This window comes from Hydra viridissima, unplaced genomic scaffold (genome assembly GCF_058129835.1).
Source record: "Hydra viridissima isolate aposymbiotic clone 2 unplaced genomic scaffold, HvirCarnegie_v1 scaffold_1, whole genome shotgun sequence".
Taxonomy (NCBI): domain Eukaryota; kingdom Metazoa; phylum Cnidaria; class Hydrozoa; order Anthoathecata; family Hydridae; genus Hydra; species Hydra viridissima.
The window spans coordinates 2,874,872-2,901,929 of NW_028324300.1; the positions used below are offsets into that span (position 1 = coordinate 2,874,872).

Here is a 27,058-nt window from a genome sequence, read left to right on the forward strand (position 1 = left end):
AAGAGTACCTTTATAAAGATGCATTAAATGATGAAAAATGTATAATAAAAGAATACGTTTATAGTTCTGAATATATAAGTGTAGTGACTGATGCATCTTCAAACATTAATGGGAGTTATGTTATTAATTATTCAATTCTTGTTGAAAATAGGAATATGAAACCTATTGCTTACAAAGTTGAACCTACTGGTCAAGAAAGAAAACTTCAAAAAAATTTTTTTAATGATTGTGCTGCCCATACAATCAATATTTTTGTAAAAGATATTTGCCTTCTTCCTGAATGTGTGGATATATTGGAAAAGCCAAAAAAACTGACAGCATTTGTCAAACAACTAACATCTTTTGTTGATCATGATGAGTCACATAAAGAAAATGAAAGTAAATTGAAAGTAAATTTCCATATTTAGCATAGTCTTTTCTGTTCTTACTTCTGAAGCTGCAAGTGAACGAATATGAAGTTTGCAGGATTTTATACATTCAAAGCAAATAAACCAATATGCAAAAGATAAAGCAATTGGCTGAGTTCTCATGTTTACTAATGCCACAGTCCATGAAAAAGCAACAAATATTGCTAATATATTGCTTCTTAATACTAGTGATCATGGTAATGATGAAGACAATATTTCTGTTGATTTCACTTTAGAGACTTCAGTTGATACAAGTGATATGTTGTCTCAGTTGATTAACTAAAAACTTCATTAAATTACTTACAACTAGTTTAAAAAATCTATAAATAACATAATAAAAAAATATTATTCGAACTTTGTGCAAAAGATTAATATGTTTCTGATTACTTTATTACTTTTTTTTATTTCTGTTTCCATTTGAGTATGTTCATTTTGCTGTTTTTTTTTCAAAATTATTTGAAAACACAAGAATTTATTTTAAAAAGCAATTTTCTACAAAAAAATAGGTTTGCTTTAAGAATGAAGTAAAAAGATAATAATTTAGTAATATGTTGAGGATGATTTTTATCAACCCTTTCATCTTTTTTTTTCGTCTAATGAGTATGCAGAACAAATTTTATAATTACTATTTTTATAGGGTTATCTGGCCCATCAAAAATAAAAAACAAATTTTTGTGGTATTAGGACAGGCTGGACCAGTGTAATGATATCGCATATATTAAATTTTAGTAGTGATTATTCCTTATATAAGTAAACATAAAAAGTTTGTCAAAATTTTTCTCAATTTTTTTTGTTTTGTTTTTACTTTTAAAGTAGTTAAATATGATATGCAACATCAAAAATAATCATTTTAATCGTGCGCTAATTTGACTATTTTAGATGGGGGCTGGGTTCGGAAATAAAGTAAATTTGTCTGGTTCCATCGTTGGCTTCTATAATCCAAAGATAAAAGTCTTGTGTGAATTTAGAGTGATGCGGACATTTTCTATCTTGCAATATTTTTTTTGTAAAAAGACCCAAATTCAAACATAGAACCGGTTTCTGAAACCCCTGTTGAGTTGTATTTGGTCTACTAAAAAGCTTTTAAAGAAATGAGAAGATGGGCTTAAAGGAGAAACATGTTACCCTTGGAATGTTAAACATGTTACCCTTGGAATACTATTTAAAGTTGCGCAACAGTTGAAAAATTATCGATGCATTATTATGCAGAGGTTTGTTATATTGTCCGGTTGTGCAAATTCTCCCTGCCAAAAAAATGATTTAAAATTTATGTTAAAAGAAAAAATGAAACCAATATCACATGGGAGAACCAGGGGCAAAGGCCAATAGATGCTAATGATTTCCCATATAACATAACTGTACCAGTTGTAGATAAAAGAATATTTGTTATATAATATTACTTATATTAAGTATCACAAGAAAACACAAAATCAAAAAAGTTGAATAAAAAACAAACAAATGTTTTAAGCCTTTTAACAATGCAAATCAAATTGTATTAAGGCTCGGCCAAGAAACTAATAAGTTAAAAGTTTAGTTTACGGTATAATTTCGGTAAAATATGCAGTATATTTTACTGTAGACCGTAAACTTAGTTTTTAGTATATTGTATACTAGCGATTCCTAGTTCCAACGCGCATAGTCTTAATCGATTTATTATCTTACCCATCGCTATTGACTTTAACCTTGACTTTCCAGTAAGAGCGTTAAAAAAACCGTGGAATACTGTCAAGGAATCAGTAAAAAAAATATTTATCTTATTTTTCACGTTAGAGCCATATTCATTCCTCGTATCACAACGCCTTGTTCAGTGATATTAATACGAACATCCGACCATTCTTTTTGCAGCCACGTTGCATACTCCACAGTGTTTCGCCAATTAATTGTTCTTGAAAAAATCAATCTTGCTAAACTAACGATTCTATTCTATAAAAGCCTCCAAATCATATACAGTGGCGAGCAAAATTATAGGTGTGAATAATAAATTTCACTTAAATTGACATTTTACAGTATATTTTATAAAGTGACATCAAGGAACTGATTGCTACACAAGCTATGCTTATTTTATTTTAACAGAAAGCAGTATATTTCCGATTTCTTACAAATTTATGAGGGGAATACCCTATTTATATATTTAACCTACAAATTTGGTGGAGCAAAATAACAGGTGTTTGTTTAATTTAACCTGTTTGCTGCAGGAATAAAAACACTTTATTATTTTTATTTGTTGTTGATATAAAGGTAAGGTCAATATCTATGCAACTTATATAAAATAATAACATATCATATTTGTATTGAATTAGAATTAGATATAAAATGGGACGAGGAAAACATTGCACAGCGATAGAAAGAAAACTTATTAGAAATTTAAGAAAACAAGAAAAAACTTAAAAGGAAATTTCAGTTACGATGGGATGTTCTCAAAATAAAGTTACAAATGCCTTAAAACGAGAAAAATCACATGAGAATAGAGGAAGACCACGCAAAACGTGTCAGCGTACGGATGATCACATTGCAATTATTTCAAAAAAAGACCCATTCAAGCCAGCAACAAAAATTTTAAATGAAATTAATGAAAATATTAGTGTTCGGACAGTTAGAAGAAGGCTTTTAGAAAGTAAGTTGCCAGCTCAAACTCCGAGGAAAGTACCATTACTTGGTAGAAAGAACATTATGAAAAGAAAAATTATTGCAAAAAATCATATTGCTTGGCGGGGACCAGATATGACCAAAAAATGGCGTAATATTTTGTGGAGTGATGAAACTAAGATTAATTTATTTAATTCTGATGGAAAACTGTATGTAAGAAAACCATCAAAGCAAGAACTTTCACCTCGCTTCACTGCGAAAACAGTGAAACACGGCGGAGGAAATATAATGGTGTGGGGTTGCTTTTCCTGGTACGGTATGGGGCCACTTTTTTGGATCAAAGATATTATGACCCAATATACATACGTAGACATACTAAATAATGTCATGTTGCCATTTGCCGAAGAAAATATGCCGATAATTTGGCATTTCCAACAGGACTGCGACCCAAAACATACATCCAAAGCTGCGAAAAAGTGGTTTACAACCAATAATGTAAAAGTTTTAGAATGGCCACCTCAGTCACTGGATCTAAATCCTATTGAAAATTTATGGAGGCAATTAAAACTTAAAATTTCTGGACAAAATCCAAAAAATAGAAATGAACTGTGGATGATGCTCCAGGAGGCTTGGTACAGCATTCCTGTAGTAGTTTGCAGAAAACTAGTGGATTCAATGCCGTCAAGATGCACGGAAGTATTAAAAAATAAAGGGTATGCAACAAAATATTAATAATTTGCAACCCTATTGACTTCCATCTTCATTTTTTATTTTACACCTATTATTTTGCTCGGTGTGGAATTCATTTTTTTAAAATTAAAATATATTATATATATTTAATAACTTAACTTTTATTAATTTCTGTTTGTTTATGTAATAAAATAAAAGTTCTAATAAAAATTCAAATTTTTATTTTATTTGTTTCAAAGATATTCTTGTATTTGTTAATTTTTTTTGGTTCGCACCAATTATTTTGCTCGCCACTGTATAACTTAATGTGCACTAGTAAACGACCTACCAATTGTCCACAAAAAGAACACACTGAAGTTTTATACACAAATTCTATTCTCCTAAATCTATTTACTTTTATTACTCTCTAATGTCTTGACAATTGAAGCTCATCAAAACTTTGGTTGAAAATATTGTCATCTACGTAAACTGATGTTCCACTCTTGACCTATTTATCAATAATGGCGTTAACAACCGATTTCATGATCACTGGTGCAACATTTAATACAAAATCATGTAGTCTCAGACAACTTTTTGTTTTGAAAATCCAAAGTTTAGAACGACTAAAGAAGTTTAATAGTTTATAAACTGTAGTTAAGATTTTGGGCAAATCAATAGCCGTAGCTTTGTTTTCTATTCCCCTATATTCGCTAAGCTTCTCAACACGCGCATCTGCATCTCTTGTATGTGCCTCAATAAAATTGTGAACTTCTCTCTAGACCAAAAGTTCGCTTTTTCCGACGGTGAAAACTCCTCATAATATTTTGATAGAACTCATAACGTGATTTGATTGTGTCAAAACTTTGTTTAAATGTTAGCACCTTTGAACAAATTTAGTATTTACATTTATACTTGAAGAATATAATTTGATATCAGAGTTATTGCAAACATAATATTAATTTTCAAACGAATAATAGATTGTGTCCTATGACACCTTGTTCCAGAAGCTGTACTTCCATTCCTGAAACTTTGAGCGTTTTGATGCTATTTGGTGTCCTTTCGTTTCCTTCTTCGCATCAAACATGTGTCCTTCTTTGCATCAAACATGTGTCCTTCTTTGCATCAAACATGTGTCCTTCTTCGCATCAAACAGTTCTTTTAGATATTATTGACACTAAATAAGTTACTGATACATTTAGGTCAGCTTAAAACTTTCTTGCTACAAGTACAGCAGTAAAAACCGGATCTCTTTAAAAAGAAGCTCTTCTTTTTACCATTTTTTACATTTCTTTACATTAAACGATAAACAAAGAGTAGTACTAAAAAATCATCATTAAAAGCTGCGTCTTACTAATCTACAAATATTATTGGTATAAACTTATTAAAACTTTCAACCATGTAACAATTTTTAATGTTCCACCGCTATTCGCAATGGAATTGAAGTAGGCTGACTCGTTCATTATGTCAACTTAGTATGTGCAGTTAACTTTAACTTGTTTAACTCATTCTAAAAAGCTTTTTAAGCGGGATAGACTTTCATATCTGACATAAAAAACAAAAATAAATAACTTATTAACCTGATGGGGCCATTAATTTCGGAAAAACGAATAAGTTGTATTTTGAATCTGTCTTCTTCAATATCGTCCTGTTTCACAACTGGTAGAACATCGGTATAATTCGGAGGGGCTAAAACAAAATATCAGAAAGACAAAAATTTACAAACTAACTCTTTCATTGTGAATATTTATACTATGAATAACGGTTATCTCAGTTATAGGATATTTTTAAACATTGAATAAGCTTTTAAAGCTTAAAAGAAAGTTTTTAAAGATGCAGGATGTTAGTTACATACCTGATAATTTTGTTGCTATTGTAAAGAAAGTGCTATTGCTTTCTACATCATTCTCCACCAAAACTTTTATTGTGTAGTTTGTGTAAGGAGACAGATTGTCAATTAAACAGATCTCATTCTTTGTCTGGTTACATTGAGTAAAGAGTAACCATGTGCTGTTAAACCATTTCTTGTAATATACCTGATAATTAAAAAACACAAAACACCTATAAAACACTCCGTCGTAAAAAAAAGTTACTTAAATGGCATAACAAAACAAACAAAAACTTGTAAAAAAAAAAATCTTTTTTTAATTGTAAGTAATAGTCAAATGGCCTTCAAAGCATTCCGTGTATTAAGACGAAAAACTGGTAATAAAGAAACTGACTTAAAAAACCAAAAGTTCTAGAGTTTTGAATAAATAATTATGCTATGCATTTTGAATATTATTTGTAGTTTAGCTTTTTATTTTTTTCTATTAAAATAGAAATAAAAGGTCGACTCCGTACAAAAGCTACTAAATAAAAATAAAGCTTTTATTGTGTAGCTTGTGTACGAAGGTAGGTTGTCGATTAAATATGTTCATTCTTTGTCTTGTAACATTGAGTCAAGACCCAGGTGCTGTTTAATCCTTTTTTGTAATATACCTAATAAGTAAAAAATACAAAACACTAATAAAATGCTATATTTAACAAGTAGCTATCAAAATAAAATGAAATAATAAATACAAACCTAAAAAGGAAATTTTCTTAATAGTAAAAACTATTACAAAAAATGTATTTTACATCGACCAAGATGTGTTTTTTAAATAATTCACAATTACGAGGTATAGAACAAACCAGTTTTTTCGGATATTCTTCAGTAAAATCATAATAAAAAAGCATAAAGTGTATGTCCTTTTTAGGTTTTTAGTTAAGGCAGACACTACATTGATATTTTGTGTTTCACTAGCCACAGCAAGTATAATTGGAGGCCAACTACCATTTCATTCAAGCCATGACTGCTTTAAAGATCTTTAACACATTTTGTTTGCTGCTTTGAGTTAATCTGCTTGAGGGAGCTCCAATTCTGTGGTACTGGTATTTGACTCTTGCATGTATACAACGTCTTAAAACACGTCTACAAATCTTACTAAGGTCTCATAGGTTAAAAACAGTTAGATGAATCTGGATATGGAAGAGCTATGAACTAAATATTCGAGGACAATTATACATTAAAATATAATGAAATGCCGAAAAACAGCAAGGTTAACTTCAAAAGCTTCTTGTACGCATGTAAATAATCAAAGATCTTCAGCTCCTGCTGTATAAATCTAACATACTCACTACTAACTCGCTACTTTTAAGTAGCAATTAATGCAACCATATACCTCTCCTAACTTAATTAAAAAATGAATAGGGTTTTAATCTGTCGAAATATTTGGTAAAGATGTCCTTCAGACATATCATTTTTTTTCTTCCAGCTAGTTCGCATTTCCTTTATGACTAGGTACTAAGTTCTACCAAAAAAATAAGTTATTGCTACACATCTGTTTCACATATGGTGGCAATTTAGACTTCACTTGTGCTCTATATAACAGCACACACCTGTCCGGAGAGCCTCAAAACATAAAAGTCATGCTCAAAAAATAAAACTAATTGCGTTTGGTTGCCAATATATCCATGTATCAAAAAATAAAAAAATTGAAATCATCTGCCTGTGTCCAAGGAAAAAAAATGACTTTGAATTTTCTCATGTTATTGGCTCCTTTCCTAAAGACATAAGGAAGAAAAGATGATAGTTATTTATGAATAACTATAAAATTTGATAGATAATCACTAAAAAAAATGAAGCTTGATAAAAAATAACTATATAAAATGAACAAAATGAAACTAGATTGCTTTCATTGCTAATCCGTTTTAAATTGCATAACCCTAGGGGTATCTTTACCTGCTAATTCGCTTTCTTTTAAAAGTGAAATGTTTCAAACGTTTTTTTAAGCCCACATTTTTTGAATACCTAGGTCTATTTTATTTCTTAGTACTTAATGCTAAGGAAGGAAGCGGTAAAGTACTTAATACTAATGGATAAGGAAGCTGTAAAAACATAAATTTTTTTATTAGTTGCTGACAATAAAATAAGTGCTTAATCAAATGAAAACACAAGCAAGTAATTTTTGTAGTTTTAACTTTACTTGGACTCTTTCAGAATACCCAATAGTACCAAATCTCACGAAGAGTGTCGAAAAACAGTGTGTGTTGTATGTAATCTCTCAAAGGCTGCACCAATTTCTGGTGCAGCCTTTGAGAGATTCAAAAATATTTTTTCAACGGCCATTGACATTTTGGACTTTAGAGTTCCAACTGGAATGTGTGGAACGTGTAGAAATCAACTTAAAAGGGTTGAAAGAGGAGTATTTGTCAAGCTGCCTACTCTTTACAATTTTCAAACTATCAATGTCAAGACTGTGACAAGAGGCTCAAATTGTAAATGCCTGATTTGCTAAATTGGTAAGCTGAAGCTGAATGAAAAACCTCCTTTGGATAATTCTACAACTTCAAATCCCAAAAATCCCCTGAAAAGATTTTCAGAATGTTTGTCATCACTTGGGAAAGGCTTACCTCATAAATGCAACTCTACTTCTTTGAACTTAAACCTTAGAGAAATTTCAGCAGAAAACAAAAAAATTTTTGAACAGGTAGCCTCTGCAACTATCAAAGGTCAAGAGTCATCACCAGGTGGGACAATCAGGCTGTCAGTGATTGAGGGAGGTCGTCCATTACCTGTTACCCTCAGTAACTTAAATTTTGTATCTTTCCTGTTTTTAATGGTCCCATTTTGTCTTTTCTAAGATTACATTTCATAACAAGGTTTTTTAAAATTTGTCCTTAGGAGCATCATGTTCAAAATCAACAACTGCAGAAAAGTATAAGTTAAGTGCCCAAGACCAGGTGCAAATTCAGCAAGCTACAGGCATGTCTAATATCGGAGTAAAAAAACTTGCAACAACACTAAATTTGCTTTCCAAATCGCCTCTTTTTGAGCCAAACTATCGAGCAAATTTTCATGACGCAGGGTTGCAACTTGCAAATTTTTTTTACAAAAGCTACAACTGCATCATCAGGCAAAAAAATCCCACACAAAGAGTACACAGCTGTTCACTGCAAAAATCTCTCTGACTTTCTAGCAATTTCACTTAAGAGACAACTTCAAGCAGGTCATCTCATAAAAGTTGGGATTGATGGAGGTTTCAAAAGGTGGTGACATTAGTGGGGCAAAGTTTTTCAACAATGTTGTCCATAAACCGCTTCTAAAAGCTGATCCAAGCAAATTCATTTTCGAACTAATTCCCCCAATGGAACTTCATCTGCTTATTGGGATAGTAAATCACTTGTTCAAAGCACTAAAAGAAACATTGCCAGAAGCAGATGAGTGGCCAAAAAGACTCAACATCATAATCCAACTATATCATGGTGGACAATTTGCTGGAAATGATTGCCAAAAACACCTGGAAAATATTGAAGTGATAGATCAGCTCTTTGAGAATCTAGATTCATCAGTTTTGGCCATAATTGATGCATTCAAAAAATTCAGTGCTGTTGTTAGAGCCTGCTTTGGAAACTTCCTTGATAAGGAATATGAAAAAAAAAATCGAAGAATTTCTGACATCTTTTTTAAGTCTAGGATTTGTAAGTGTGACCCCTAAAGTGCACAACGTTTTTTTTCACATTGATGATTTTATCAGAATGAAGAAAAAATCCCTTGGTCCTATCAGTGAACAATCTTTAGAAGCTCTTCATCACGATTTTTCTGTCCAGTGGCAAAGATTCAAACATTCAAAATTACATCCACAATATGGAAATTGGCTTGAAAGATGTGAGGTTGAATGTAATAGCAAGCACATTTAGGTGAAATATATCTGTTGCATCTTTAATGAATTTTGAAACCTTGCTACTTTAGAATAAGTGTTTGTGACAAAAAAAATCAACTGAGAAAATACCTACGGATTTATTTAAACTGATTCAAAAATTTATTTATGAGATTAAATCTTTTTAAATATTTATTTGTTTTATCTTTGTATATTTGTAATTTGTAAAAAAAACCCACAGTAAATAAAACCTATAATATTTAGAATTTTGAAACAGCCTTTGCCAAAGTTTAATTATAAACACTACTTTAATATTTTTTTTTATTTTGCGACAGTGTTTTAAGTTTAAAAATGATTCAAATTCAAAGAAAAAATGGTGATTAAAGAAATTTTTTCCATTAAAAGTAAGGTCAAAATGACTGACAAGTTCAAAGTAACAATGATTTCCTACACATTGACTGATGGCTTAATTTTTTATTTTTAAAGCCTCTATGTATAGACTATGCATATCAATAGTAGTAATATCAGTTTTATTATTTATTTCTTACTTTTGAGTGTGTCTTTTGTGGCTTGAGGCTCTCCGGGCAATGAAGCAAGGAACAAATAAATCTAAAAAATCAAAGTCATTTTTTTTCCTTAGACCTAGGCAGATGATTTTAATTTTTTTATTTTTTGAAACATGGATGTATGGGCTACCAAACCCAATTGGTTTTATTTTTTGAGCATGACTTTTATGTTTTGAGGCTCTCCGGGCAGGCATGAGCATTAAATTATCATTTGGTTCTATAAAAATAATCGATAACTAATTGAAGAAACCCCAAAATAACGTAAATACTTAGGCATTTTTAAACTTTTTGTACTGGAATTTGAAGAAACTTTTCTAATGATACCACATTAAATTGGTTTTGCAAAGTGTTTTGTAGTGTTTTAAAACAAACCATAATTGCAAAAAATATTGTTTGTGAACTGCAATCGGGTTTAGACCATTTTGTCTCATTGAATTTAATGTGCTTCAATTCAAAAACAAAGAAAGTAAAAAGTTTCTTGTTTTAAATGCCATGATTAGCTTAAAGTATATAATTTTAAGGAGGATTTTTGAAATGTATTCTTCGGAAATAACAAAAATGAAAATTTGTTATAAATAATTCTAAAATATTTAAATTTCATTCAACAGAAAAGCAATCTCATTAAATTTCAGTTTTTCAACTTCGAGTACACTTTTACAATATCTAAATCAATTTTTGTTTTTATCTATAATTTACACAATATATTCAAGAATGTAAAGATATAAATATCGTCAACAAATGGATGTACCCATCGGGTGGCTAATCCTGGGAATTAGGTAAATTATAACTTTTAGTAATTGATTAATTTGATAAATAACATTGGTCTGCCATTAAAGCTATTAGATTACATTATAGTTGATTTTTTATTATTCTTCAAGCATTATGTTTTCACTGTAAATCAATAAAATACTTTTTATTTTAAACTTACTGTGTAACCTCTTAAGATTCCATAAACATTTTTAGAAGCATTCCATTTTACAAATATTGACGTTTCTGTTGAAGAGCTTAATGATTCGACATTTTGAACATTGGTGGGAACTACAAGAAAAAAAGTCTAACGCCGATAAAAAAGAAATCAGCTGATATTTTTAGTAAAAAAAAAATTGAAAAAGTTTTAAGTATACCGTCTTGTTGAGTAAATGCATATAAACTCGCTGGTGCACCTTGCCCATTTGAATTTTTAGCCGAAAGTTGAATACTATATTTGCTATATTTGCCTACAGTGAAAAACTTTGCAAACAAAATTACGTTAAATGGCATGCAAAATAAGAAAAACATTAAAAAAAAAAAAAAGAAAATAAAAAGAAAATTTGAGGATGTCATCTTCTAAAGAAACATAAAAAAACGAGAAAATTGACAATGCCCTAAGTAGAGAGTGTCATTCGCACTTAGTAATAAAAATGAATATAAGTTAGAACCCACCAACCTAGTTTAGTAATATTAAATGCAGTAACATTTCCAGTCTCCTCACAAGTTTTATTCATCTCAATTAAAACTCCATCCATAGACACTTGTTGATAGCACAAAAAATAACCCAAAATAACATCGGATGAGAATTCCGGAGTCGTCCAATAAAGATTCAACATTTGCTTCTCTTCACTTTTAAAGTTAAAAACTCCAGGCCTTGTTGATACTAAAGTAAAAATATTTTCCTTTTTTGACTGATTAGTGATAATAGAGATTTTAAATGTAAGGCATAATTGGTAAAATTGTAGAGAAGATTTTACCTTTTTTTCCAAGATTATTGATAATAAAGATTTTCAATGTAAAACTTAATCAGCAAAACATTTTGAAATAGTAGGAAAGCGAAAGTATCTATCTATCTATCTATCTATCTATCAATCTATCTATCAATCTATCTATCAATCTATCTATCAATCTATCTATCTATCTATCTATCTATCTATCTATCTATCTATCTATCTATCTATCTATCTATCTATCTATCTATCTATCTATCTATCTATCTATCTATCTATCTATCTATATATATATATATATATATATATATATATATATATATATATATATATATATATATATATATATATATATAGATAGATAGATAGATAGATAGATAGATAGATAGATAGATAGATAGAAAGATAGATAGATAGATAGATAGATAGATAGATAGATAGATAGATAGATAGATAGATAGATAGAATGCATATATGGAAAGCGTATAAATATAAATATATTATACAGTCTGAACAGAATTTACTTGTTCAGAGTCATTTTGTGTTCTTTTAAAAAAAGTATAAATGAGGCGTGGTGAACTAAGTGACCTATATGCCAAAAATTTTTGTTTTGGGAAAATTCAAAAAAACAATCCAATTTCCATTTAAAAAAAAACAATTTTATTTAATAAATTTTTATTAGATAAGAAACGTGAGGTTAACCATGTTCTAAAAAAATATTTAAGAAAAAAAATAAACGTTTTAGTAATAAAAAAAATGACAAAAATGATATCTTTACATGTTTTGACATATCCTCGACTACATTCAAAAATATAGTCCATGAAGTGTCAAAATAAAAAAGCGTTTTCTTATCAATGTCAAGGACCTTGAACAATTTGTCAAATTTAGAGCTGCGAGCAGCACGCTTTACATCGTCTTCATTCCATAACTTACACTGCTTTGCACTTTTTTCAATACAGGCTAAGTCTCTATCTTAAGCTGAGTAGCTATAAAAATCTTATGCTTAATTGGATCAAATATTTCGTTTGCAATAAATCAAATGTAGAAGAAAAAAAGGCATCCTCTTTTTAAGTTCCCATTCATAGTTGCCACCTTAACTTCTAGATTTAGTTTGTAGGCGGTTAAATGTCCTGAATTATTCGCTTACCATAAACACGAAGCAATTTTGTTTCCTCCCTGTTCAGATTACGCACATAATGCTATTAGCCATGTCTATTTCATGAATCCCAAAGTTGAAGCATAAAAACTGACGAGAATTTGGGTATGTTGTGGAGCTTTTGTAGATCCATACCCAGTAAGCACACTACGTTGAAATAACGTTGATCAACGTTGATCAACGTTATTTCAATGTTGCTTCAATGTCGTGTGCCCGCTGGGTAGTAATAGTTTATATTTGACTTCCAGGTAATATACTTTTAGCAGTATCGAATTTGATAACTTTAGCGACGGCATCGACGTTTGATAGTGCATATCAATTTCTATCTTGATGAGGCTACCTGTACGTTATTTTTCTTTCTTTTAAGATCAAGAAGATCACACGTTTTGTTAACACTTTTAAATCAAAGCTTAGGAACTGAGCAGCTTTCATCCCTGAGAATGCTATTAATGTGGTTTTTAAACATGTTCCTATCGTGAAAGTTGTATTAGAACTTTTTTACCCCTCATGGTTTGGGATTCCCATGTCAATCTCTTTAAACGAGTTCCATTAAAAAGCTTCACTGTTTATTGATTCCCAACTTGTTTAGTTTGTCGAAGAGCTTTTTTTCATGCGCAAAATATTAGGGCAACTAAATTTAAAATTACCAATCAACTAAAAATATAAAAAAAGAAAAAAAACAAAAACCTAAAAATCTCCCCACTTGTAGGTGTCTTTTTTTTTTTTAACAACTTTTTTTTTAATTCACTGGTTTTGTACTCCGTTCCTTCTTTTTTCACTTTCCATTTTTCTCTGACTTTGTTTTCTAAATTTTCATTTAGTTTGAAAGCAGATTCATCCATAATTGAAAATAAAACCATAAATAACATTAATGATAAGAATCATAACTAATTGCATTAACAAACCGACAAATAAGTTGTGTAATGTAAACAATGCGTGTCTAATAATGGCGCGAGTAGATCAATTAGAGAAAATGACATGCGTGGACAAACAGACAGCTCCATCTTGTTAATTTCTAATAAAGAGTTAGTTTCTGGATTTAGATCTCCTTGCATTGTAAAGGGATATGCACTTAGATCATTTTGGTTTAATAAAATATATTATTCACTTATTGACACTTAGATCACTCAGCCCCGCCACATCTCAAATAATGATACAGAATGTAATTATACAAAAAAATGTGATATAAATTTTTATGTCATTTTGGATGGCTTGTTTTGTGAAATATTTGGAAATAGATTTTTAAATATTTATTGTTAAGAACTTATTTCTTTTTTAATTATTATTGCAAATATATTTTAACTGTTTTCAATGCATTTCAATATTATATTACTTTTCCTTTTGCATTAATTACCCGAGAATTTTGAAAATGATTCTACTGGACATTTAATTTGATTATTGTAAACATAACACGATATTTTTATCACAATTTTTTTATAAAATAAAGCCGTATTAACAAGAAAAAGAAACATTGCTTTACAACATTTTTCAAGTATCTCTACTGAGAACTCAATGACAGAAAAGTTTGATTAATAAAACCATAGATAAATTAATGAGATAACCACCCAGCAAGCACACAACGTTGAAACAACGTAGAAATAACGTTGATCGACGTTGATCAACGTTATTTCAACGTTGTTTCAACGTTGTGTGCTTGCTGGGCATGGAGGTAAATTGATATCATTTTATTCTCTGCTATCGATCAGCATAGAGATTTGCGCATTTAGTTTGGATTGTGAAAATGCAACAAAAATCAGGTTAATCTTCCTTATTAAACTTCAAAACGTATTTCACTTCAAAACATATTTCAAACAAAAGAGATTAAAATAAATTACCAAAGCAGCTGCCACTGTCTGTATCGAAAAACCAACCATCCTTACAGGGGCAGGAAAAATTTCCGTATTGGTTGACACACTTGGTGTTATTCTGCGTACAAGGGGAGGTAGCATTTAAGCATTCGTCGAAATCTGGAAGAAGGAAAAGAAATGATGATTATAAAATATTAACCTAAGTGTAATAGAAATGGGTTTGGGGTCTATTCATTGATAATTTACCAAAATATTGGCCTACACTTGTTTTGCTTTCAGATTTTTTAAAAAAAAAAAAAAAAAATAAGAGTTATTTGAAGTTTTTATGTGTTGAGTATTTTATTTAGAGATGGTGTAGTAATTATTTTTTGTGGCAACATACATTATAATGTTTGCGGAAATATAAAAAAATGAGAAAAATTTTACCTTCACATATTGGTATAGATGTTTCAGTTACCAATTTTGGTTGGTAACCGGCTTTACAATAGCATTCGTCACTACCGTTCGAATTTACTATGTAGCCATTTGGTAAGCAGCACATATCTTAATGAAAGATAAAAAACTTAAACTAACGTATCGATGCCGGAAGAAATTAAAGCAATTTTCAAAAGAATAACATCGGTAATTAACTCTTGATTTCATGTGCGTTGCTGTTGTGATCATTTCTGAGCATACTTGCTGGGTTATACAGATAAATTAATAAACTTACTATTATATTATTGTACTAATTTTATACCTTTGTTTGAAAATAAAAATATATTAAGGTCATTTTAAAAGCTTATCTGAACATACAAACTTTCAAAATAATTCCAGAAAAGAAATTTCGAAAGGAATTATAATCGAGTATAAATTGGCATATATTACAAAATAATTCTTATATTTCGAAACTTGGACAAGATAACATTCCTAAATCAGATAAATAAAATAAGTATTAAATAAGAAATAAGTACAAATAGTTAAAATAAGTATTATTATTCAACTAAATAAATAAAAAATATATAACAGCGCGACTAAATGATATAAATGTAATATAATTATTGCAGTTGTATAAATTGATTACTTATTCATTTCATCAAAAAAATTACCTATTACTTTTAACTGTGCCAACGCAGTAGCATATTTTGTATTATTCATGCAATCTCCAAATATATTTGATTTCTTAGTTTGTAACAACTCACTCAAAATTGCGAGGTCACAGTCGCAGTTCAATGGATTGTCATTCAAAGAGAGACTATCAAACAAAATTGTAGATTGAAGCATGTAACGTGGTAGGCGAGCTAGTTGGTTGTTTTGTAAATCAAGAATTGTTAATGAAGCTGATGAGTTGAATAAGTCAGACGGAACAATGGATAAGTAATTGAACGAAAGTTGAAGAATTGTTAATGAAGTTAATGACTGGAATACGTCAGACGGAAGAGTGGATATTTGGTTGTAGCTTAAATTAAGAAATCTTAATGATTTTAAAGAATTGAATACGTCAGACGGAAGATCAGTTATTTTATTGGAAGATAATTGGAGGTTCTCTAATAAACTTAATGACTCGAACACGTCAGGTGGAAGACTGGGTATTTGGTTGGAACTTAAATCAAGATGTTTTAATGCTTTTAATGACATGAATACGTCAGACGGAAGATCAGTTATTTTATTGGAAGATAATTCGAGGTTCTCTAATAAACTTAATGACTCGAACACGTCAGGTGGAAGACTGGGTATTTGGTTGGAACTTAAATCAAGATGTTTTAATGCTTTTAATGATTTGAATACGTCAGACGGAAGATCAGTTATTTTATTGGAAGATAGTTCAAGGGTCTCTGATGAGTTTAATGACTCGAACACGTCAGGTGGAAGACTCGGTATTTGGTTGGAACTTAAATCAAGATGCTTTAATGCTTTTAATAATTTGAATACGTCAGACGGAAGATCAGTTATTATATTGGAAGATAATTCGAGGTTCTCTAATAAACTTAATGACTCGAACACGTCAGGTGGAAGACAGGATATTTGGTTGTAGCTTAAATTAAGAAATCTTAATGATTTTAAAGAATTGAATACGTCAGACGGAAGATCAGTTAAATTATTGGAAGATAGTTCAAGAGTCTCTGATGAGTTTAATGACTCGAACACGTCAGGTGGAAGACTTGGTATTTGGTTGGAACTTAAATCAAGATGTTTTAATGCTTTTAATGATTTGAATACGTCAGACGGAAGATCAGTTATTATATTGGAAGATAATTCGAGGTTCTCTAATAAACTTAATGACTCGAACACGTCAGGTGGAAGACTTGGTATTTGGTTGGAACTTAAATCAAGATGTTTTAATGCTTTTAATGATTTGAATACGTCAGATGGAAGATCAGTTATTATATTGGAAGATAATTCGAGGTTCTCTAATAACCTTAATGACTCGAACACGTCAGGTGGAAGACTGGGTATTTGGTTGGAACTTAAATCAAGATGTTTTAATGCTTTTAATGATTTGAATACGTCAGACGGAAGATCAGTTATTATATTGGAAGATAATTCGAGGTTCTCTAATAAACTTAATGACTCGAACACGTCAGGTGGAAGACTCGGTATTTGGTTGGAACTTAAATCAAGATGCTTTAATGCTTTTAATAATTTGAATACGTCAGACGGAAGATCAGTTATTATATTGGAAGATAATTCGAGGTTCTCTAATAAACTTAATGACTCGAACACGTCAGGTGGAAGACAGGATATTTGGTTGTAGCTTAAATTAAGAAATCTTAATGATTTTAAAGAATTGAATACGTCAGACGGAAGATCAGTTAATTTATTGGAAGATAGTTCAAGAGTCTCTGATGAGTTTAATGACTCGAACACGTCAGGTGGAAGACTTGGTATTTGGTTGGAACTTAAATCAAGATGTTTTAATGCTTTTAATGATTTGAATACGTCAGACGGAAGATCAGTTATTATATTGGAAGATAATTCGAGGTTCTCTAATAACCTTAATGACTCGAACACGTCAGGTGGAAGACTGGGTATTTGGTTGGAACTTAAATCAAGATGTTTTAATGCTTTTAATGATTTGAATACGTCAGACGGAAGATCAGTTATTATATTGGAAGATAATTCGAGGTTCTCTAATAAACTTAATGACTCGAACACATCAGGTGGAAGACTTGGTATTTGGTTGGAACTTAAATCAAGATGTTTTAATGCTTTTAATGATTTGAATACGTCAGACGGAAGATCAGTTATTATATTGGAAGATAATTCGAGGTTCTCTAATAAACTTAATGACTCGAACACGTCAGGTGGAAGACTTGGTATTTGGTTGGAACTTAAATCAAGATGTTTTAATGCTTTTAATGATTTGAATACGTCAGATGGAAGATCAGTTATTATATTGGAAGATAATTCGAGGTTCTCTAATAACCTTAATGACTCGAACACGTCAGGTGGAAGACTGGGTATTTGGTTGGAACTTAAATCAAGATGTTTTAATGCTTTTAATGATTTGAATACGTCAGACGGAAGATCAGTTATTTTATTGGAAGATAGTTCAAGGGTCTCTGATGAGTTTAATGACTCGAACACGTCAGGTGGAAGACTGGGTATTTGGTTGGAACTTAAATCAAGATGTTTTAATGCTTTTAATGATTTGAATACGTCAGACGGAAGATCAGTTACTATATTGGAAGATAATTGGAGGTTCTCTAATAAACTTAATGACTCGAACACGTCAGGTGGAAGACAGGATATTTGGTTGTAGCTTAAATTAAGAAATCTTAATGATTTTAAAGAATTGAATACGTCAGACGGAAGATCAGTTATTTTATTGGAAGATAGTTCAAGGGTCTCTGATGAGTTTAATGACTCGAACACGTCAGGTGAAAGACTTGGTATTTGGTTGGAACTTAAGTCAAGATGTTTTAATGCTTTTAATGATTTGAATACGTCAGACGGAAGATCAGTTATTTTATTGGAAGATAATTCGAGGTTCTCTAATAAACTTAATGACTCGAATACGTCAGGTGGAAGACTGGGTATTTGGTTGGAACTTAAATCAAGATGTTTTAATGCTTTTAATGATTTGAATACGTCAGACGGAAGATCAGTTATTATATTGGAAGATAATTGGAGGTTCTCTAATAAACTTAATGACTCAAACACGTCAGGTGGAAGACTGGGTATTTGGTTGGAACTTAAATCAAGATGTTGTAATGCTTTTAATGGTTTGAATACGTCAGACGGAAGATCAGTTATTATATTGGAAGATAATTCGAGGTTCTCTAATAACCTTAATGACTCGAACACGTCAGGTGGAAGACTGGGTATTTGGTTGGAACTTAAATCAAGATGTTTTAATGCTTTTAATGATTTGAATACGTCAGACGGAAGATCAGTTATTATATTGGAAGATAATTCGAGGTTCTCTAATAAACTTAATGACTCGAACACGTCAGGTGGAAGACTGGGTATTTGGTTGGAACTTAAATCAAGATGTTTTAATGCTTTTAATGATTTGAATACGTCAGATGGAAGATCAGTTATTTTATTGGAAGATAATTCGAGTGTCTCTAAGGATTTTAATGACTCGAACACGTCAGGTGGAAGACTGGGTACTTGGTTGGAACTTAAATTAAGATATTTTAATGAAGTTAATGAGTTAAATATGTCAGATGAAAGACTGGTTATTTGAGTGTTATTTAGATAAAGCTCGGTCAAATTGGTTAATGAATTAAATGTGTCTGAATTAAGTGCAGTGATGGGACTTGAGCTGAAGCGAAGAACTTTTAATGAAGATAATGATTTGAATTGCTCAGATTGATTAATAAATAGGTGAAAAGGTAAAGTGAGATGTGTTATATTAGGTGGAACTCCGTTTGATAGCTCAGTTATTGAAGTGTATTCACAAACAGTCTCAGTTTTCGAAATGTAATCGCAATTTGTTTCACTCATCTTTACACCGTATTTTATTAACTGGATTCTAAAGAAAAAAACTTCTTTATTTTTAGTAAAAAATCAAAATTAGAAGATTAGTAAAAAGTGTTTTTTAAGTAATTATAAATGGGATATTATTAAATAATAATAAAAAAACTCAACTTATAAGTTTAAAAAATTCTCAGAAAGAATGAATAAAAAACTCCGGAAATCAGGTTTTTAGCGATTTCTAAAAAAATCTCGTGTTCATTTTAAGTTTTGTTTTCATATAAGTAACAGATCTTTAATTTAATGATGTTGGATGATGTAAAATACCGCCTCTTTTCAATGAAACATTCTAATTTTCAATTAGATTAAAAGTGTAGACCAATGTTTTTTCATCATTATTTAATTTTAATACAAAACTTCTGTCATCAAGATATTATTTTTTTTTAGGTTTTATTAGTATATGTATATTTTATAATTATGTGTGTGTGTGTATATATATATATATATATATATATATATATATATATATATATATATATATATATATATATATATATATATATATATATATATATAAATATATATATATATATATATATATATATATATAAATATATATATATATTTATATATATGTATACATTATTATAAATATATGTGTTATTTTTATATATATGTATTAATTTATATATATTTTATAAGAATATCTAAATTACCTTTTATAAGTATAATCTCAAGTCAATGTATGAAAAATCCATAATTTTCAAATAGTTATTTAGGATATTTTGAACTGATGATGGTGGTGATTGTAGATACGATTAGGGATTCAATAATCACCACATGCGCTAAGTTTGATTAGCTCCTGTAACATAACACTTTATTGGTTGCATTATATGTTTAAAACGAGATAATTTGAAATGAGAGAACTTGTTTGGAATTTAAAATTTCAAAGATTGAAATTCCAAATATTTTAGCTACCAACAAATTTAGCCCATATTTTATGTAAGGACTTTAAATACAAATCGACAAGCCATTTCTAATACAGTATTCCTGAAAATTGGTGGATCTGTTGTTATACCTTAGTTACAGTAGCTGTAACATTATTCAATTTGATATTCGAAAAAAATGGTAAAACCGACTTACCCAATTATATACAAACACATATATAAGTTCCAAAAATCATTTAAAACTAAAGTATAAATTCAGTTGCACATGTAGCCAGTTTTAGATAATTTTGTAACTAGAAAAGTAATTTTTTACAGGAAGAACATGTCACTGAGGATCTACTAGCCCTAATATTAGACGAATGATATAAGCTGCATTCTGATGTCACCTCTTTAAAAAACCGGTTTTGTTGGCTTTCAAATGGCTTTCAAACTTTAATAGAATTAAAAATGAGTCTAAAGAATAAATGCTGGTCCCTTTAAATTGATATCAATGAAAAATAAGACGAGAGTAAGTGATATGCATAATTATAAAATTCATTCCATATATTTATATAAATTTATACAAATATATACATAATATAAATATCGATCATTACTAATCAAAAGTTTATACTTTTTGTAAGCAGCGTTTTATCATTTTTAGGTATATCAAAGAATTTAAGGAGTATATGCTTGTTCATCTGTTCTCTGAGGAGAGAAACCTTCAATATGTCTTTGACGTGGTTTTATAATAAGTATGACTAGTGAAAATATTTTGTTCATTGTAACTTAATTTCAAGTTGGTGTTTTATTTTGATTTAGTATCTGGCTTGTCTCACTCCTATTCTCCGGATTAGAGACCTGGTTCTTATACCAATATCAATAGATCTTTCTGTTGATAAAGTACTGGTTGCAAAATACATCCCAGATTTTTTCTTGTGGCATTACTTTGGTTATGACAGCATATATTATATTTGATATTGCTTACCCTGAGCCACTGTAAAGAGCACTAAATATTATCGAACACCATGTTATTTCCGATAAAGTTAAACTTTGAAAAACAGCTAAATAAATTTCAAAGCTATGCAAACTTTAATTACAAAAATTGTAATGATCTTTTTCGAGAATATTTTCAGTACTTAGATTTCGTTTTTCTAAACATTTAACATATCCTACAAATGCGATATATGGTAACCGGTAGTTGGGTTTATCAAAAAGAAATGGGTTTGTTGAAATACCGACTAAACGAAACAAGTATTGGTTTTTCAAAAAACCTGTTTGAGTATTTTGAAAAACGAAATATTTGGGATTTTTGAAAAACCGATTTATAACGGTTTTTCAAAAAACCGAAATAGGTTTTAATCTGGCTTTAGTCTGAAAAACCAATTTTGGTTGCAGTGTGCTAGAAGGTTGATAACATAACTGCATGGTAAGCGGCAGAGGTGTCTACTTACAATTTTGACAAAGTTTATACTTTCAATTTTTGTAGCAAGATATTACATGTACTTGCTACATGAACTTTTAGCTGAGTGCTGTAAGTACACACAACTCAGGTGTTCCTTCTAGGATTATTTAATGCATAAATGTAATTAATGGATATGGTATTTAAAAAGATATTAAATACAAAATATGGTTTTTATAATATTATATATTATGTTACTTATATATAATTCTTTGTAATATTCCAGCTCTCAATAATTAGGTCAACTGTTTTTAACTTGTTATTCAAAACGACTTTAAAAATTATGAAGGGAATTTTTTGATAACATACATTAAATATGTTTAAAAAAACCATTATCAACATTATGCATTTTATCAAAAAATGTATGATACATATAAATTTATATCTTTTTATGTGAATTATCCCTTAAAGTTTAGGGATAATCACTCCTAGTTTAAGATATAAATGAATGTAAAAACACCTTAAAAAAAGTTCATTATTTATTAATAAACTTTTGAATATAGAAATAGTTAATGAACAAACTTCTCATATGCTTAACTAAGCTACAACTGACAGCCATTTATTTTCATTGACAAAACTTTCTTCAGAAAACAATTCAAAAATGGATCTTAATCACCTAAGTAAAGAGCACACTGCAAAAGTAACTGGAGAAAAGCTTAGGAAGCAATTAACTAAACTTGTCCCATTTAAAAACTAATAAAAAATATTTTTATTATATTATGATATGATATACGAATGTAGAGTTTTTATATATAAATACTTGTTATGGATATATCAATACTTGTTTTTGCATAAAAAATATTTTATCTTAAAAAGAAACTCAGCTGCCTACCATGTAGTTGTATTATTTACCTTCTAGCTCACAGCATTGTGTAATTAAGAACGAAAAGGTACATAAATTATATAAAAAATGCTAATTATTTGAAATTTGAGATTTCTGCACAAGCAAACAAATACTTTTTCTTCACAACTTTTAAACAAACTAAGTTTAAATAAACTAAAATTAGAATTTGTACTTAGTGTTACTGAGAATTTGTATATTATTTTATTATATTTATTCTAAATAATGAAAAATGGAAAGTTAACATACAAGCTATTGTAAGAGTATGTCTTGTTAAATAAAAAATATTTATATTTGAAATTTAAGTAAATATGAAATATTTCGTTAATTTTATGTGAAACAAAAAAAAAAAGATTTCTATTTGAAACTTAAGTATTTATCAGTGTTTGAGCTAAAAATAAAAAACTTGATTGTTATCAGTTTCTTATTTTTCACATAGCCGTTCGTTAAGTCAACCGCCATCTTGGGATGCCAAAACTGGCTTCAATTTATTTCCCGTATACCCTCTCCAGTTATATTTTGAGATCAGTTTTTACAATGTACTAAAGCCAGAAAAAGAAAACGATCTGCGGTTTTTCCGTGGTTGAACGTCGAAAGAAAGACCATTATGTTTAGATCAGTCAGTATTGTTCTGTTGGTCTCAATTTCAAACAAAAAGTTTAAGGCAGGCTAGGAATTTTTAGAAATAAGCAAATAAACAAATATTTTCAAGTCTAATTTATACTTTAATTAATATGTTTACAAAAACTAAATATTATTACACATTTTTGATCAATAATTTCCAATTTTAATTTGCGTTTTCTAATTGTACTCGTACGAGTTTTGATTTGTCAAAATAATCAGTTATTCAGTAAATAGCTCACTGTTAAGAAATAGTGAGATTAATACCTTTAATAGAATGAAAATTAATAAACTTTGTGTGTGGTATACTTTTTTGTAGTAAAAAGAAAAGCAACTAGCACAGAATTTTGATATTTATAGTTTGGCAAAAATTAATAAAACAAAAAGGCTAAATTTGGTTAAAAATCATCAACATTGGTCAATTGGAAACATTGGTCAGAACATTGTTGAGAAACATTGGTCAGAATGGAAAAACGTCCTTTGAGCAGATGAATCCAAGTTTGAAGTTTTTGGTTCAAAAAGTTCTGTTTTCGTGCGAAAATTTGCTGGGGAAAGGTATTCGGAAGAATGTTTAATACCCACTGTGAAACATGGAGGTTGATCTGTGGTCGTTTGGGGAATTTTGTTGGGGGGAATATTGGAAACCTACTCAAAATTGAAGGAATTATGACAAAAGAGGTGTACATAGACATTTTAGGACATCAAATGCTGCCTTCTGGTGAGAGGCAGCATTTGATGTCCTATTTTCCGATCAGTATGTTTTTATGCACGATAATGACCCGAAGCATACCAGCAAAATCTGCAAAACTTATTTAGCGGATCTATAAGGGAGAAAATATTAAAAATAATGTAATGGCCACCACAATCACCAGATTTTAATCCGATCGAGTTGTTGTGGGAAGAACTTGATAAAGATGTGCGAGAAGAACAGCCATCTTCTGTGAAAGACCTTTGGCACATATTGCAAGTAAAATGGGATGCAATACAACCTGAATAAACTGTCTAAATTGATTGATCGTATGCCGAGGATCTGTACAGCTGTAATACAGAAAAAAGGTGGTTAGTTTGACGAATCAAAAACTTAATTAAAACGCTAGTTAAAATTAGAAATTATTGATCACAAATGTATAATAATTATTAGTTTTTTTAAATATATTAATTAAATTATAAATTAGACTTCAAAAAGTTTGTTTATTCACTTATTTCTAAAAGTTCCTATCCTGCCTCAAACTTTTTGTCTGTAGTTTAATCTAAACCTACATTCAATATTGTTACGAAGAAAAATTTTTTATTGCGTTTGCATTTGTAAAATTGCATAGTGTAATTGGTTTGTGTTGATGATCTAAAATTACTTTGTTTTGCTGTTGTTCAATGTTTTCATTAAAATTTGTTTTTAGAGTAACTTTTTATGAAGTAATTTTTTATAAGTTTATTTAAGTAATTTTTTATAAGTTTATTGAGTTTATTGAGTTTATTGAGTTTTTTATAAAGTTTATTTAAGTAATTTTTTATAAGTTTATTGAGTTTATTGAGTTTATTGAGTTTTTTATAAAGTTTATTTAAGTAATTTTTTATAAGTTTATTGAGTAAAACGTAAAAACTAATTGGTTGATAAAAGTAAATTGATCCAAAGAACTGAGTTAAAATTGAAGTTTAGTTTGTTTGTACAGCAAATTAATAGAAAACAAAAAGGGTTTTAGCAATTGAGGATTTTCATGATTTTTGTAAAACACTTGTGCACAGTTTAGGAAGATTAAAGATAAAATCTGTTTAATATACTTGAGAAAAGCTCCTGTTAAAACCCTTTTATTACATATCCTGTATTTTCAAGGTTTTTTTGTTTTTTGAACATAATATATTCGGGAAAGATTAAAATAAACAGATCATTGCTATAAGATTGTTTTGTTTTTATAAAGTTAGAAAAAGTAATTTGTGATAAAAATCCCAAAACCTAACCGAAGTCAGAAAATTTTAAAAAAGATTTAAAAAAGATTTAGCGCATCCATTTAATTCGCAGCTCTTAACCACACGTTTATACCTAATTTAAAAGTTTTGGATTAAACCAAGCTTCAAAAAGCAACTGCAAAATTTTACTGTAAATATTAATCATTAGCAATCACTTGCAATATAATTCCTTAAAACTATCAATTCAATCATGTCATCTTCAAACCATGTCCTCTGCTTTATTTTTATGTTGCAAGTCATCCTCTTCAACTAACAACTAACAAATAAAAAAAGTTTTTTTATGAAGGGAAGAATTATTTAATCAATTATTTTTAGGATTGAATACATTTTTTTCTTTCATAAAAAAACTTTTATATCTGGTCGGATAATTTGATCATTTCGTCCTGTAATTCACATTACACTTCATTTAAATTACAACCATAGTTGTTTGGTATAAGAACACAATTTTATTATTTTTACAGCATAATTTAATTGAGATTTGTTTTTCAAATCGTTTTTCATTGACGTTGTTAGAGCCCACGTTGATAACCCCATAATAATCCTAGCTAGGGCTAGGGCTCGGGTTAAGATTATCTTCGGAAAAACCAAATCATTTCCTTCTCTGCTTTTCTTTTATTCATTCTTCATGAAACTTAACATTCTCATAATAAACAAGTAACCTAACATTAAAATATCAACTTACATTGCAATACAAATGATATAATAGAAATTCATTTTTTAGTCGATTTCGTGAAAGCTCTTAACTTGCGAGCTAAAATGACAAATACAATTAAATGTAGGTAATATTTAAATTGCGCATTCTCATGGCTTCGCATACGCATATATAAACTTTAAAAAAAGCAAACTTAAATTCCGGCGTAGATTAAAGATTTAGAATGCGTAAGTACAGCTTAAACGTCATGTTTAAATACCGTAAAGCAAGTTTTTATTAGAAATTAGCTCTTTCACCAATGGCGAGTGGATTTTATTGAAACATATATTAAAAATATATATTTCTTAGGAATATACTTTTTAGAACAACCCAGATATCAGTCGCTAACTATGCAGCAAACTACATTCTTGACCCTTTTAAATGATACCAAATTTGATTATTGTAGTCCAGTTTTATTAATGAAACAATCCGATCAAACTGCTGTCTTCTATTGGAGACACTCTCGGTGAATGGGTTAACTGAATCCCAGAGAGACATTGTGAAGATTGTTTAGAGATCTTGAAATGTTTAGGAAATAAAAAAATAAAAATTCTAGCGTTTGCACCGGAATAAAATTTAGTGCTGTAGCTTTATAAGCGATATACCAAGCTATTTAGCACTGGAGCTACTAATACCGATAAGGCCCATATTCCTGCTCATATGCAGCAGGCGCAAAAAATGAGATTTGTGGTTAAATAATACCATCGGTATGAAACTAAACCTTTTCTTCTTATATACTATTATTTCTTGCAGACGATACCTTCATATCACATAAGCTAATATAAGGAGTTTAAAAATTAATGTTGTTAACGTTTTATTAAAATGTATTAGAAAAACTGAGTTGTTTGTTAGGGTCAGTTTTACATCAAGAAATTTATAGTTTATAGCTGCAGAAGTATATGTCGTCGATTCCGTGGAAACACTCTATTTCTCTATACTCAGAAATCCTATTATTCAATTTCGCTTCGATTTTTTTTTTACATGTTCGCTTTACATTTTGAACTGAACGGATACTTTATCAACCCTTACTTTAGTTAATAAAGGGCAGTTTAATAATTTAATTCATTAATATGATTTATTAAT

At 29.6% G+C, this 27,058-nt stretch overlaps 1 protein-coding gene across 1 annotated transcript in view; it reads right to left on the bottom strand.

Annotated features, from left to right (window-relative positions):
- LOC149892903 (uncharacterized) overlaps positions 1-26,119 on the bottom strand; it is a 38,827-nt gene extending 12,708 nt beyond the window's left edge. The window contains exons 1-9 of the mRNA XM_090081496.1: positions 25,967-26,119; positions 15,656-19,527; positions 14,997-15,113; positions 14,598-14,729; positions 11,333-11,539; positions 11,031-11,123; positions 10,835-10,944; positions 5,515-5,695; positions 5,240-5,348 (exon numbers count right to left, since the gene is read on the bottom strand). Coding sequence (XP_089937622.1) covers positions 5,240-5,348; positions 5,515-5,695; positions 10,835-10,944; positions 11,031-11,123; positions 11,333-11,539; positions 14,598-14,729; positions 14,997-15,113; positions 15,656-19,527; positions 25,967-25,998 — 4,853 coding nt within the window. The 5' untranslated portion in view covers positions 25,999-26,119. The remainder of the gene's footprint in view (positions 1-5,239; positions 5,349-5,514; positions 5,696-10,834; positions 10,945-11,030; positions 11,124-11,332; positions 11,540-14,597; positions 14,730-14,996; positions 15,114-15,655; positions 19,528-25,966) is intronic.
- Positions 26,120-27,058: the final 939 nt, after the last annotated feature.